At 53.2% G+C, this 15790-nt stretch overlaps 1 protein-coding gene across 1 annotated transcript in view; it reads left to right on the top strand.

Annotated features, from left to right (window-relative positions):
• NUP133 (nucleoporin 133) overlaps positions 1-15790 on the top strand; it is a 39124-nt gene that overhangs the window by 7413 nt on the left and 15921 nt on the right. The window contains 10 exon segments of the mRNA XM_011384797.1: positions 1489-1623; positions 2260-2430; positions 3464-3619; positions 3842-3912; positions 6686-6833; positions 8756-8903; positions 9861-10018; positions 11340-11431; positions 13236-13399; positions 14229-14323. Coding sequence (XP_011383099.1) covers positions 1489-1623; positions 2260-2430; positions 3464-3619; positions 3842-3912; positions 6686-6833; positions 8756-8903; positions 9861-10018; positions 11340-11431; positions 13236-13399; positions 14229-14323 — 1338 coding nt within the window.

A 15790-nucleotide genomic window follows, 5' to 3' on the forward strand; every position in this document is an offset into this window, starting at 1 on the left:
CTGAAGTTGCAGGAATCGTCACCTAATTCTGAGACTTAGCTGTAGAGCTACAGGACTTAAGACACCGGCGTTGGCAGGGACCCCCACGGCGGGCGGGGGAGCGGAGCGAAGCACAGGTGCGGCCAGCGACCTGCACAGGGGCTCTTTGCCCTGCCAGCCGCGAAGGCATCAGACTGACGTGGTCTTTTTCGTCAATGGTGTTGGAACCATTGGTCATCCTTATGCAAAAACAGTCCCCCGCAAACCTCACACCTTAGACAAAGATTGCCTCAAAATATGTCATAGACCTAAGTGTAAAACGTAAACTATGAAACTTTTAGAAGAAAATAGGAGAAAATTATCATGATCTGGGGTTAGAGGAGTTCTTAGAAGTCACCCATAGCAAGATTCAGAAAAGAGAAAAATGGGTAGTCTGAACTTCATCAAAATTAAAAACTTGCTCTGCCAAAGGCACCGGTAAAAAGACGAAGAGACAAGATATAGACTGGGAGGAAATATCTGTAACTCACGTAGCCAACAAGATTTGTATCCAGAACATAGAAAGAACTCTCAAAGCTTGATAAGGAAACAAACAGCCCAATTTAAAGTGGCTCAGACCTGAACAGATGCCTTCCGGGTGATGATGGACGGATGTCAGGCAAGCACGTGGAGAGAGGTGCACATCCAGGGCCGCTGGGGAAATGCAGCTCAGCACAGCCGTGACATACCGCGCACACCTGTCGCCGTGGCCAAAGTAAAGCGTACCGACCCAGCCGAGCACCCACGGCACGCGGAGCAGCCGGACTCCTACGTCGCCAGCGGGCCTGCAAACTGTGCAGTCGCTCGAGTTTCGCTTTCTTGTAAAGTTAAGATACACTTATCCGTAGGACTCGATGATTCTGGTCCTGGCTGTTTACCTCGGAGCAGTTAAAACTCAGGTCCACGCAAAAAACAGTATGGGAACGTCAGAGCAGCCCTGCTGGCGGTGGCCGAGGGCGGGGACGAGCCAGACGTCCTTTCGTGGTTGGATGGACAAGCAGACAGGGTCATCCACAGAGAGCAGCGCTGCTCGGGGTGAGGAGTGAGCTGCGGCACGTGCAGCGACCTGGACGAACCTCGAAGGCGTCGTGCGAAGTGAGATGAGCCCGTGCCAGAATGGTCGTTCTCGGAAAGACAGAATCGTACGGGGGGAAAGCGTGGTTGCCAGGAGTTAGGATGGGGGGAGGGGGGAGAAGGCGTGGTCTGGGAGCCCGGGGGCTGCTCCGCGTCCTTGTCGTGTGGCAGCAGTTACACGGGCCTGCGCACGCGTTAAAATTCACAGGACTGCGCAAAGAGAAAGGTCAGTCTTACAGTATGGCGATGGTTAAAGTATAAGGAGCTTTTATTTCTGATTTTTCTTAAACAGTAAATCAGATTTGAAACCGGTTTCTTCATGTCAGTTGCCTCAGACTTCCAGGTAGAGGGGTCCTTCTGTCACTGTGGTTGCCGAGTGTCGTGTCTTTTTTTGAGGCTGTCGCTGTGTTGGCTGCCACTACGGAAGGGGTCCTGCGCTACTGGCCAAGCCTGGCCGCAGAGGGCACCTTCACCGAGGCCACCGTGGGCGCGGGCGGCGACAAGGCCTACCGGTTCCTGACCGCAGTGCAGGTAGGACAGCGTCCTCTGCGTGCTGGGCAGCTGTGACGCCACCTGGAGGTGGGCTCGGATGGCGGGACGCGGGGATGGCGGGACGCGGATGGTGCGACGCGGATGGCGGGAAGTGCAGGGTCCGAGCCACACGGGCCGGGGGGAGGGGCAGAGAGAGTGCGGGATCTGTGACGGCAGCAGCAGGAAAATGGGAGCCCTTCTCGTGGGCTCTGAAAGGTCGATGCTGGCTCGTAGCTCGTGGTGGTCACTTTTGTCAGGAACGTTTTACGAGAGTGACTTAAAAACTCTTAGACGCTACGAAGGACGGTTCGTTGACGTATACTCTGCAGGTTTACCAAAGAGATAAAACCTGATGCTTGATTGGCTGAATGTGCAATAAGGTGAATCTGTAATTTAAAAATCGGAATTTAAAAACGCGCAGCTAGAAAAGACCAGCGCGGCATCAGCTTCCCTCCGCGGCGTGAACGGCCGGACGCGGACGGGCTCGGGGAGACTAGTCGAATGCAGTAACACTGTCCCTTTCTAGTTGAGGTTTGTTCCAGGGACGGGCGATTTTCCTCTGCGGCGACGTGTGTCGTGTTTCTGTCCCTCACCTTCGACGCCTGACTGAGCTGGCCTCGCGGCCTCTGTTGGCAGGGAGGCAGCTTCGTCTTGTCCTCCGCGGGAGGCCAGCTGGTCCGGCTGACGCCCGACGGCTCGGGCAGGCTCCACCAGCACGTGCTGCCGCAGGGCCAGGGCGTGCTCTCGGGGCTCGGCCGGAAGGTCTCCTCTCTTTTGGGAATCTTGTCGCCTCGCAGTGATCTCACGGTAAGTCAGCGAGGTGCCTTCGCGTCCAAGCTTGTTCCGTGGTGACGTCGAGGCGCGGTTTCCCGGGGGGCCGGTTGTGAGCGGGGTGGATACGAGGCCAAACCCGTGGTCTCTTGAGTGAAACGTTTTCACGCGAGCCCCTCGCACACCGCGTGGCAGTGGCAGCTCCAGGCGGCGGCCGCTTCCTTGAACGGTCTGGAACCTGACACTGAACGTGACTGGAGGCAGATGGCTCACATCCCCTCTCCCCTCTGGATGACGACTCTTAACCCAGAAAACGCGCTGCCCTTTTGACTTGTCTCTGTTAATGGCACTGCCACTTCTTTCAGGGACCAGGTCCCGAACCTGGGTTTGGGGTGTGGAGGTGTCTCTCCTTCTGCAGCAAGTTAGGCATGTCCCAGATCCCATAGATTTGACGTCCCCTTTCCGCCCCATCCTTCCGCTCCCATCGTCCACACGTGGCCCCTCCCCCAGCTCACTGGACCCCCTCTGCCCCGTCCGTGCCCAGAGACACAGTGCAGGAGAATTGGAGGCAGTCAGGGTTTTAACTCAGAACAGTCACGTGTGCCTAGCTTAAAAGAACGCAAGCCAGTACATACTCAGAGCGAAGCCACACCACGGGCGACGCCCCCACAGAGCAGCTTCGCTGCGCACAGCTCTCGCGTTCAGAGCCACGGATCACACCTCCCTCGCTCGCTGGGTCTACGACTCACCTTCGGCTGCTGTGTGTCCGACTTCTCATTTGAACCTTATTTCGCTCCTCTAGCTGTGGTCCGCGTGGCAGGTTACGGGGCTGCCGGTCTCTGGGGACCCCGAACCCTCCCGCCCCCCGCTCTGCCTTTCTGCCTGTGCCCGCGAAGCGCTGCCTCGCCCTCATGGTCCGCTGCAGGAGCGCCCCTCCTTTGAGTCCAAAACGCAGATTTCTGCTCAGATTCCTGATCGAATAGTCCAAACGTAAAATGCGAATTTCAGAAAAACAATTCACTTAGGTCGGAGCTCAACCCGCAAACCTGGCTGTTCTCTCTCCGTGCAGCTTTCAGGCGTCCTTTGGGATCGAGAGAGGTCGAGCTTTTACAGCCTGACGAGCTCGAACGTCAGCAAGTGGGAGCTGGACGAATCCTCAGGGAGGCTTGCGCTCAGCTGGGACGTGAACAGGGTCCTGAAGGAGAGCGTCGCCGACGCCGTCTGGGTGAGGGGGCCGTGTGGCCCTGTCTCAGTGCCACGCGCAAACCCGGGTGCAGCGGTCAGATAAACAGAAACGGGGAGTTCAGTCTCCGTGCCAGTGGGCCCCCAGATTTGCTGATTTTTAAAATGCTGAAAGTTGTCGGCTCAGCCGCTGGAGTAGGTGCTGGGGACACAGAGGCGCAGAGGGCCCCGCACTCAGGGGCTGTGTCGCTGTGGTTCCGTCCAGGGCTCTGACAGCAACTACGAGGCCGTCAAGGAGGGCGTGTGCGTCCGGTACCTGGATCTGAAGCGGAGCTGGTGAGCGGCCCTCCCTCACGAAGCGGGCGGCGCGGGTCTGGGCGGGGACGACGTTCGCTGACATGACAGCCGTCCTGCCCTGCGTGCGTCTGATGCTCGGCGCCCGGGCCGAGTGCCGCCAGACTGTCGCCATGTGGAGTTGCATCCTCTGTGCAGGGGCTCGCTCCCCCCGGGCCCGCGGTGGTCCCAGCCCTCTGCCACGTTCTCACGCTGTCTGCCCCGGCCCCAGACACGTCTTTCCTGCTGTCACAGCTGTCGCTTCCCTTTCCACCTCTGAGCCACGCCCCCCGCGGCCGTCCCCCTCCCCTCAGTCTGGGAGGGCCCTGTCGGTGGCCCTGTCTCATGAAGGGAGGGGGCAGGCTTCAGTCCGGGCACACAAGTGAGCACTCAGCGTGGTTACTTAGCTCTGATACCAGAGGCGACACGGAGCTTAAAAGCCACCTATAATGGGTTTTCTGGGAGGAAGTCGTAACGAGTGCAGATAGACGTGCGACTCGTCATCCTTCAGAGCCCAGCTTGACCAAAGTCCAGGGCGACTCGCACGTGTCCGGAGTGGCCTAGGGTAGGGGACAGCCCCGCTTGCTCCTCGGAGGGCTTTGCATTCCACTGTGTCATTTTCCTTCTCGGACCATGGAGACCCGGCAGGGACCTTTAAAGTTTCTGAAAGTTTTACAGGTCACCACACGTGAGAACGATAGGGCACATTTGTTTTCCACGAGCCGTTTAATTCAACAGTTTGCCTGTTTGCATTGATTTTTTTCCAGACTTCCAGAGGTTTAGAACTGCGGCCAGGACACAGCCCCCTGTGGGCACGTGGCGTGGACACTCAGTCACAGGCCGTGTAGTGTTCAGGACGGAGGAGGGGCGCACGCTCAGGGACGCTGTGCTGGGTCAGCCCCGGCCCCTGCCCTGGCAGCGTCATGCCAGCAGGGCCTGAGAGGCCGATGGGACACCGTGGTCCTTCCTGACCCTCGGCTCCGCATTGTGCAGTCACCAGTCTCGTCCTCCAGGCCCAGTGGCCCGTGCGGAGGGTCTCTTCCGTGTACGGCTGGTGTCCGTCTCGCCACTGCTCGCGGAGGCTTGGGGCTCGGCGGCTCTCCTCCTAGGTCATTACTGACACAAAGCCGAGAGTGCCATCTTGGCTGTAGGGCTGGGAGTTTTAAACCTTGACTGTACTACCTTATCTAGTCACACAAAAATTTGTCAGATTGATACAGGTTTGCCGGATTGTGATTGTCTTCCCGTCTTTAGCACCCACAACAGTTTCATGTTTTTTCAAATATGAAGATTTTTTAAATAAGGATGTCAAATGTGGTCCCGGCACCACGCCCCAAGGACCCCTGCTGGTCAGGTGTGCGTGCGTCCACGTCCCCGCAGGCACCTCTGTCTCACGGCAACGGCGACACGGTCTGCAGACGGCCCTCAGGGTCTAGGCTCGCCACAGGGTGACCGCCTTGGCTCCTAAGACCGCGCTGGGGCCTCCCTCTGTTCCTTCTTATGTATGACGTTCTTCTATGTCACCTAGGACCTCCTGAGGTCACTGCCAGTGTATCGCTGATTTGGGCCAGTACCCTTGAATTCCTTTCAAGAATCCAAGCAGAAGTGACGGCGTTGGGAGCTGGGTCCGGGCACAGTGGAGGGCGGGTGCCCTGTCAGCGTTGCCAGATTTGAAGTGGCTGCAGTGTAGCCCCCGGCTTGGGACTTGTAGTCCCAAGACCCTTGGCTTCTTATTTTCAGTTGTCAGTAGGAGGCGCTGGGCGTTACTGTTTCTGAGACTTGAATGAAAGTTGCTAACAATGATGCTAAATGTTTCGGAAGGGCCGAGCTTAGAGACCATTTGGTTCTTTGTGGGGCGCAGCCTTGACAGACAAGGGGAACGTGTAGCTTTAAAATGGAAAGAGGTTTGTTTTCACATCGACCGCAGCTTAAAATGTCTGCACGTGGCTGTTAAAATGACCACAAAGTGTTTTTCGTCTGGACAGAAGTGAGCTTTAAAGAGCAGAGCAGAGCAGGCATCGGCAGCCTTTTCCGTGAGGGACCCCAAACTAGCTGCCTTAGGCTCTGGGGGCCACGTGGCCGTCGCTGCACCACGCTGCCCGCACAGGGTGGGCGGCCGGCCAGTCCCCAAGCGGCAGCTGCGGGCCTCCCGCCGGAGCTGCGTTGGCAGACTGCCCTGGGCGCGGGTCGGCCTGCGGGCTGTACCTGGGGGTGTCTGGACTCAGGTTTACTGAGTTACCTTTTACGTGCAGTAGAGTTCGGTTATAAGGAAGAGGAAACGCCTTCGCAGGACTGTCGCCGCCCCGCAGAGTCACGTCTGTGGGTTCGACAGACACACAGTCTAACCGTAACCGCGGTCAAGACACGCAGCAGCCGTCAGCCCCCGCGTCCCTCCCCTCCCTCCGCGTCCAGCCCTGCAGCCAGTGTGTGTTTTCTGTCCCGTGGCTTTGCCTCTCTTAGGCCACGTGACGGCCACACAGTTCTTCCGAGACCGGCCCCCTCCCGTCTCGTGGCGCGTTTCGTGCTCCGCTCTCTCCTACCACTGAGTCCGTCTCGTAGAGCTACCGAGCCGCGTGCTCTGTGCGTTTAGGCAGCTGCCACTGAAGCCGCTGTACGCATCGCACGCGGGAAGGCGCGCGCGTCAGTGTCACCCGCTCTGGGGTAGGTCAGGCCCGGAGCGGGACCGCTGGGCCCCACGGTGAGGGCGTCCGGCTGCGTGAGAAGCCGCCGGGCTGTTTTCCGAGGAGACTACAGGTCTGTCTTTTGCTTTGACTAGCGACGGGCTCCTGGTCCTGGCGGCAGCGTGGCACCCTGCAGACAACCCGTGTCTCGTCTACTACTCTCTGGTAACAATAGGAGATGACGGCCCCCAAATGCCAGATGCGGTGACGGTCGAAGTCACTCAGTATAACCCACCTTTCCAGGTAAGGTTCGTGTCTGTAAGTTAGATCACAAAGCGACCGTAACGCACTGCGTTCTCGCTCCCTCACGGTTGCAGGGTCAGAATCTTTGAGACACGCATCTGCGGGGCTTGGGGGTGTGTTAAAATAGCCGCCTTTTAGACATTGTGTTTATTTGCCATCGCAGACTTGGTCCTTTGCTCAGCTTCAGCCGAACAGAGCTGAGCGTCGAAGCAGCTCGTGTGTCCTCCGGGTCTGGGAAGGGGTGGTTATTTCTGCGTTGTTGAGCAGAGAGAAAATGCTGATGAGCTGCAGAGTGAAAAATAGGGAAGAAACCTGATAGGAATCGGGGTTCGATTTTGAGCCCTACAAATTACAGGAAAATGTTCTTTCTGCTCAGAGTAGGGTTATACTTGAAGGCATTATATACTCATCAGCTTAATAACTATGATGTGTCTGCAGCCACGCCACCCTCAACAAGCCGCATCTCGTCTGATCTCTGTCGGGCCTGGTTAGGACTTGGATGGGAGACCGCCTGGGAATACCGGGTGCCGTAGGCGTAAAAAATAAAAAATACGAGATTGTAAGCTGGCAAGGTCCTTGCAGTCTGTGAGGTCAACCAAGGGTTGCCTTGCCTACAAATGAATGAATGAATGAACGAATGAATGAATCAGTAACTATGTTGTTCATGAGGAAAAACCTGATTATCCAAGAAAAAATGCTCAGTGTTAAAATTTTTAGACGATGCAAACTGGCATAAAGACTACGGTTTGTAAATTAAAAACTAACAGATCCTACTTTTAAATTTTTTTTTTTTTGGTAAAATTACTTCTTTAATAACAAACACTATCATTTTTAACACTTGCTGGTTTCATTTTACAGTTAGCTTTGAACGGTGTGGGGGTTCAGGCACGGACCCCCGCACGTTCGAAAGCTCTTGCACAGTTTTGACTTTCCAAACACTTAACTGTAGTTGCCCGCCGTTGACGGGGGGCCCTGCCAACAGCGTAAGCAGCTGATGCACGCACATTCGTGTGTCACGTGCTGTGTGCTTACGATGACGTAAGTGTCAGGAAAGAAAACGTTACTAAGGAAATCACAGGAGAAAATGTGTTGCCAGTACCGCACTGCAGTTCCCGATGCTGTGAACTTGTCATCGTTTCGTACGATGAACTGTCTTTGTCAGCACCTGCGTCAATATCATCTGATGTGACACAAAAAAACCTGCAGGTGTACGTGTTACTAACAGTAGACAGCAAAAACGAAAAGATAATTCGAAAAAAGCATTTACAGATACGGCAGTTTCTGCATTGATAACGAAGAAGCAGCAGTGTGATTTCTGTATTGCAGACTAGTGTAATCGGTAGGATTGCTTCATAGTAGTAAGGAAAGGAAATTTCCGAGAATTTTCCAAAATATTTATGTAAAAAAATCCACGTGTAAGTCGACTCACGCAGTTCAAACCCGTGTTGTTCAAGGGTCAGCCGTAATCAGGTCTCATTTCTATTTCTGCTTCTGATTTGACGTAGGAGCAAAGTGACTCAGTTTTCTTGTGCTTGATATCGTGACAGTGAAGTAAGAACCAAAATGTTTAACAGGGAGCATTTTAGAAAGCGTTTACCAATTCTAAAATAAATAACACGACGAATTAAACCTTATATTTTCTATTACACATTTGTCGATAGGTTTCTAGTTGTAATCTTATCACCGTGGAAATGTCTTCAAAATTTGCCAATCATTTGCTGCTCAACATAAATTATTCTAAATGATGTTTACAGACTTATTCTGCCACATTTTGTAAGTCACGTCACAGGCGTTTTCGCAAGGACGGTCCAAATCGTTTTATCGTTTCCGTGACATAGTATTGTACAAAAACGGGAATTACAAAACCATAAACACAGGCGGCCTGAGTTCTCACTCCGTGTCATCCGGCGTTTCGTTGGCAGTCGGAAGACTTGATCGCGTGTCGGCTGATGGTCCCCAGCTTTTCGTCGCAGACCGCCTACCTGTACACTGAAAGTGCCGTCTACGTGTGCTCCACGGGGACCGGGAAGTTTTCTCTGCCTCAGGAGAAGATTGTCTTTGATGCGCAAGGTACAGTGGCACTTCAGAAAGCATATCGGTGACCTCAGTCGTCATTCTGAGGAGCTTCTATTCTTTCCCCAATAAGTGTGGCTTCAGGCGTGGTACCTGTAGGTGTCACTGAGACATTGCAGACCACACCTGTAGGAGCCGAAGTGGTAGCCTCGCTGAAAAACCAGAAGGGTAGTGGAATTCCCAAACCGTTATGTTTATGGGCAAAAAGTAATGTTTTCCCCTGCAGAGGCCTTGAAGGAAAGGAACGACGCTAAGAAGTAACTTGCTTATTCCTATTAGTAAGAGTGACGTGGTTTCAGTTCTTTAAGTGTGTCCAGACCCTTGAGTAAGAAGCAGCTCGGGTGCTGGACTTGAGTGCTGCAGCGGGCAGCGGGCAGGGGGCAGGGAGCAGGGGAGGGGAGGGGAGGGGAGGGGAGAGCCGTCCAGGAGTCTCATAGAGCCAGGCAGATGGTTTCATCAGGATGCTGACCTGAAGGGGGCGGCAGAGGGCAGAGTCCAGGTGAGGCTGCAGGAGGGAACCTGGGATTCTGGTCCGAGCCCAGAAGCCTTGACTGGGCGGGCACAGTGGCACCCAGGCAGTGGGCAAGCTCAGATGTCTTTCCCCGTTGGCTCACTCTTTGGCTTACTTGGCCGGTGAGGGCAGAAGTGGGCAAGAGGGCTCCATAGATGGAGAAAGCGGTCTGAATTTGGCAGAATGAGTGGTTTTACCTTCTGCTTATTACTCTCCTTGCTGCTGTCTTGCGAGGCTAGTTCGTTCTGTCCTGGAGCCAAAGGACACGGCCTGCTGCTGCATTCACAGCGGGTCCTTGACCTTTGCTGCGGGATTAAACAGCCGAGTTCAAAGCAGGAGTGACGTGCGCGGGGAGGACGGGAGGGGGGATTTCCCGTAGGCCGGCGGGTGTCAGGAGCGTCGTCTGCTCTGTGTAAGTGGCCGTGCGTCCTTCTCTCTTTTAGGAGACAGTATCTTGGGAGCTGGCTCGTGTGGCGGTCTTCCCGTCCTTTTCTCGAGAAACAGTGGGCTGGTGTCTATCACTTCTCGGGAAAATGCGTCCATATTGGCAGAAGACCTGGAAGAGTCTTTAGCGTCTTCAGTTGCTGGACCCAGCAATGAGGTAATGTGGTTCTACGTGATTTTAAAATTTTATCGGAGTATTTACCCCAAACGTTTAAAATCGGACACTTTTGCAGGAGTTGTGAAGAAAACATTCATTCTTTTATCTCCCCCACCCGCTGTGTCCTCTTTCCCAGAGGCAGCTGCTTTTGAGTCTTCTAGCTGTTTCTTCTGGCATTTTCTCCATGTTTCTAAGCAAGGTGCACAGATTGCTGTCTCCTGATTCAGCAGTTGCAGACCTCTCTTGGCTTCCTGTTATAGAAGCCGAGGAGTTAGGGTGACTCATGTGCCTTTCTCTGCCTTCATCCTCTCGACGTAATTTTTTTTTGGTCATAGCAACAACATGGATACTGTTTCCAGCTCACCAAGAGTTGCGTATGAGTCACCTTAACGTGGCCCTGGAGCATGTAGCAAGCAGTTTCCTGTCCGTTTGCGTACGTCTCCAGTGTCCTGCCCCTCCAGCAGCTCTGGAGACGCCTTCCCCTTAGGCCTCTGGGGACTCTGCTTTCCGTGGGCCGCAGGGCCCGGTCAGGACCTGGCCCTCCACCGCAGACACAGGTCTCTGCTCTGCCCTCTGCTGCTCCTCCTTCTGGTCCCCATCCTCACGTGTGGGGGTTAGAATCACAGATGTTCGCGTGGTTGTGTTTTTCTTCCTGCTACTCTGGGATGATTTTTGAGAGGGAGAGTGGGGTAAAAACCAGCAGGTTTTTTTTTTTCTGTCATCTCGAAACCCTGAACCTCTGATCCATAAGATTTTTTATCATTCTTTTACAGAAGACTAAAAATAATACTGTTTGGGATAATTTCCGTTTGGTATGTGAAATATAGAAACGATTTCTCTAATTCAAAATTAAAACAAATTGGTAGTTTCAACAAAAAGGAACGATTTTTTTAAAATTTTTGTGACCATGTGGATTTTGTAATATGGCTGACATTCTGCTCCATGTCTTTAAAGTGATTCCGACTCCTTGTGTAAGCTCGGTCAGCCATTGTGCTCGGTGACACACGTGGTGGCAGGTAGCGTGAGGGCCGGCTGTGGAAGGTTTTGTTGGCACCGACGAAATCCCCACGATGACACTCTCAGTGCCACTCTCAGTGTCGCTCTGCCACTCAGCTACACGCGCCTTTTCTGTAGGACTCCCCTTGACCAGTGGGCGCGTCGTCTCTGGTTTTAGTAAATGTTTTACGTGCGTCAACTGTAGCGTGCGGGAGACAGCTTGGGAGCCTGCGCCGCTGCCGCCACGGGGGGGTCCGGTTTTTAGTCCAGTGATTGAGACCATCCTGACACCTTCCCCTCTAAGTTGCAGTCTGTTATTTTCCAGAGTGTGGTTTTCGAGACCTCTGTGAAGAATGAGACCGTAGCCCAGGAAGATAAAGCCAGGTTGCTCAAAGCTGCTTTTCTGCTCTATTGCAGGTACGACATGTGTTTTAATTACGGCTTATTTGGGTTTGAGGACACATTTTACTCACGCTACATATTTGTCAAGTGGCGGGAGCAAGGGGGAGGAATGATGCCATTACAGGGGGGATGTTCTGAGCTTCAGCACTTTCACAAACTCATTCTGGACTTGGTGGTCACAGGAGGGTCCCAGCTAGGCTAGGGGACAGACGTGAGGTGACACACCCTCTTCGCAGCACCGTTCGGACTGGTGACTGTCAGGCCTCTTCTCTAGCTGCCGTTATGGCACGTGGGTCTGTGGAGCTTTGTCAGTGAGGAGGGCTTGGCCTGCTGGCCGGGCTTCGCCGTGTACAAAATCACCAAGCGCGTTCGGCCTATGCGACACGGCTCATGGTTCTGCGGTCGGGCTGTTTGGGGTTGGGCTCAGGTGGCTATTTTACTGGTCCCTGTCCGCGGTCAGCTGCCCGCTGTCCCGGCTGGACTTACTCTCATTCTAGGGCTGTGGCTGGTCAGCTCTGTCTGCCTCAGGTGGCCTCGTTCACCTGTCGCAGGTCTGCGGAGGTGGCAGACAGAGCGCATGGGTCCTGCCCGCCTGTGGAGTGGGCGGAGGCGCCCTGCATCCGCTTCCCCTGAGACCGCGTGCTCTGTCCCTCCTCCTCCCCCGGGCCTTTCTGTGCTGGCTTCTCATCAGCCATTGATCATGGTTAACCTGCTGTTTTTTAAGACCAGTCTTCGTGTTCCTCAGAGCCACCGGCCCTCTCTCTTCCCGTTCACAGCAAAGCGCCCCGAGAGGCTTGTGGTGCGCGATTCACTGGCGTAGCCCGTGCTTCTCCCTCTGCTCCCCGCTGCCTCTGCTCCCTGCTCCCCGCTGCCTCTGCTCCCCGCTCCCCGCTGCCTCTGCTCCCCGCTCCCCGCTGCCTCTGCTCCCCGCTGCCTCTGCTCCCCACTCTCTGCTCCCCGCTCTCTGCTCCCCGCTGCCTCTGCTCCCCGCTGCCTCTGCTCCCCGCTGCCTCTGCTCCCCGCTGCTTCTGCTCCCTGCACCTCTGCTCCTTGGCTTCATGTGCTGAATTGATGCAAGCCTCCCTGCTCGGGGCGTTACACACACACTCACACTCACACTCACACTCACATACTTTAAAAGCAGTGTGTCTTCCGCGGGCACCTCGGCTCCAGTACGCCCAGCACTGTGCTTGTCTCCAAAGCTTATCCTTCGCTTCTGTCCCCGTTCCAGTGACAGGTTCCAGTGACAGGTACCACCGTCCACCGTCTGTTCAGAGCAGAGACGTGGGACTCATCGTGATGCATCAGGTCCCGCCGGTTGCCCAGCAACCTCGTGCATCTTTCTCAGACTTTCTCTCCTTGTCTCGGTCTCGCCGCAGCCGCTGCTGGTCAGGCCGCCTTCTCTTCCTAGATTTTGCAGACACTTCCTACCTGGATTGTCCTCCCTCCTGTCTGACGCTCCGTCTGATGCCCTCTCCATGCATAGTCAGAATGATCTTTGGGAAAAACAGAGCGGATCACGACACTTTCCCAGGGCCCTCCGCGTCCCGACGTGGGGTACGCGGCTTGCGCCCCGGCTGTGCGGCTCACCCCTTCCGAGCGCGCCGCGTCCGCTCCCGAGCCTGCTTCGTCCGGCCCCGCCTTCGTCTTCACTGCGCTTGTCCCTCCGTCTCTCCGACCAGTTTGGAAGAGTCCAGTTCTTTACGCGGCCTCACCGGCCGTCGGGCTAAGATGGCACTTAGGTGTCGCAGTTAACTCTCACGGTGAGCATTGGAAACGCTTACCCCCTTTAATACTTTGTTTTCCAACTTTATTTCAGAAAAGACTTATGTCACGCTCAGACAATGGTCGACGAACTGCTGTCCTCTCATTCTGATTCGGATCCCGACGGCGAACTAGACAGAGCCGTGGCCCAGATCAGCGTGGACCTGGTGGACGACTACCCGGCTTCCGACCCGCGCTGGGCCGAGTCCGTCCCCGAGGGTAAGCGCACGCTGACTGCTCCTAGGGCGTCGTCTGTTTGGAGAATGCTCTAGTTCCTTTATTAAAGCGTCTCTGAGAACACGTTTTTTAATTTCTGAAACAGTTTACTATTAATTCAGTTTAAAAGGTTGAAATTTTTCTCAGGACTAGATTTCGAAAAGGGCTCAGAACAGATTTCTGGGATAGACTGGACACTGAGGGACGATTGGAGCAAACCCTGCTTGTTCCGACGGAAGCAGATCGATTAGCCCTACTTAGCCGCTTCGCCTTTTTGTGTGGAAAAGCAAAGTCGTGGCATAGGTCGTGTGTGGCACTTACTAGCACGATTAAATGATGGTCGGCATCATCCCTGTATTTGGCTAGTAGAAACTGTACGTTTGCCCAAGAGCTGCAGTGAGCGACTCTCAGCACGTAGGGCGGGCATGTCACGTCTTGCCGCCTGACACTGTCCTTTGTCCCCGTGGCTCTCTCTCCTGCATTTCCGCTGCAGCACAGGGGCCCCCGGGGGAATTCTCGAACATCCCTATGTCAGCCTGATTTCCTACTTGACAAGCTTGCTAAGCCTTATTAGACATTTAGGAAAAACTGAGTATTGACTTTCCTTGACCATTTCTTTTGAGCCGTCAAGCTTATTGTGATACAAATGCTTACACTGATGACACATTTCGTGTTTTGAATGAATACCGTAGGAATTGTATCAAGCTCCCAAAATTTTTCTCTAAATTTTTTTAACACTGGGCAATGTTATAAATAATTTTCTTAAAAGGTTGGTATTTTCATTTTGTGTAGGTTTTTCTTAACTTTTTGTTTCATTACTGTGTTTGGACAGAAGCACCTGGGTTTAGCAACACATCCCTGATCATTCTTCACCAGCTGGAAGACAAGATGAAGGCCCATTCCTTCCTCATGGACTTCATCCGCCAAGTAGGCACGCCGGTCGCTGTGAGCAGGGGAGCAGGGCACAGGCTCTGCTGTCCCTTTGTCCGCTCTCCAGGGCAGTGGGATGTCCCTCTTCTTACTCTGAGGTGTCTCACTGGGTAGGGGATGACTAGTGTTTTGCATTTTCTTTGCTGACTTAAAAGTAAATACGTTCGGGGCTGTGCGGAGGACTGGTACTCCAAGTATAAAAGTCACATTGAAAATCAGATAAAAAGAAGAAAAAAGGTGTGTCAGCAGAAACGACGCTTTAGCTTTTCTCGTAACATCCTGCGGTGGCCTGCTTTTCATTCAGATTTCACGTGTGCTTTTACATAAAACTTGTGTTTTCGTGAGCTGATTTTGTATTATTAGAAAGACGAAGAACGATGTGATAAAAACAAGATTTTTATGTGTGGATTTTTAATTTTGAAGTGCCATTAGAAGCACGTTCTCATTTAAAGAAATATCCCTGCTTTTTTTCCAACTGTAGTTGACAAACGATACCAGTTTCAGGGGTACAGCAAAGCGGTCAGAGTTTATATAACTTACGAAGCGACCCCTCTGATGAGTCCAGCACTCACTTGACACCATAGTTATTACAACTTTATGGACTCTACTCCCCGTGCTGTGCTGTACATCCCCGCAGCTGCTTTTATGACTGACAGTTTGTGCTTCTCAATCCCTTTTCCTTTGTCCCCCATCCCCCAAGGCCTCTCCCATCTGGCGACCATCGGTTCGTTCTGTGTCTGTGAGACCGTTTCATTTTTTTGTTGTTCATTTATTTTGTTGTTTAGGTTCCACAGGTAAGGGAAATTACATGGCATTTGTCTTTCTCTGTCTGACTTACGTTACTGAGCATGACACCCACTATGTCCATCCTTGTCATTGCAAATGTAAGATGTCTCTCTCTTTCGTTGTTGAGTAACAGTCCATTGTGTTTGTGTACCACTTCTTTGTCCAGGCATCTGTTGGTGGACACTGAGGCTGCTTCCATATCTTGGTTATGGTAAATAGTGCTGCAGTGAACACGAGGTGCATCTGTCTTTTCGATTTAGTGTTTTGGATTTTTTCGTATAAATAACCCAGAAGTAGAATTGCTAGGTCATAAGGTAGTTTAGTCTTAATTTTTCGATGAGCCTCCAGACTGTTTTCCATAGTGGCTGCACCAATTTCCAGTCCCACCAACAGCGCATGAGGGTTCCCTTTTCTCCACATCCTCGCCAGTTCTTATTTTTTGATTTTTGATTTTTTGATTATTGATGATAGCCGTTCTGACAGGTGTGAGGTGACATCTCATCGTGGTTTGAATTTGCATTTCTCTGATGGCGAGTGACCTTGATCATCTTGTCATTTGGCCATTGGCCATCCGTGTGTCCTCTTTGGAGAAGTGTCTATTCAGATCCTCTGCCCATTTTGTAATTGCATTGTTTGGTTTTTTGGTGTTAAGTTGTATGAATGACTTATATATTTTTG

This window comes from Pteropus vampyrus, unplaced genomic scaffold (assembly GCF_000151845.1).
Source record: "Pteropus vampyrus isolate Shadow unplaced genomic scaffold, Pvam_2.0 Scaffold626, whole genome shotgun sequence".
In the NCBI taxonomy this organism is placed as follows: Eukaryota; Metazoa; Chordata; class Mammalia; order Chiroptera; family Pteropodidae; genus Pteropus; species Pteropus vampyrus.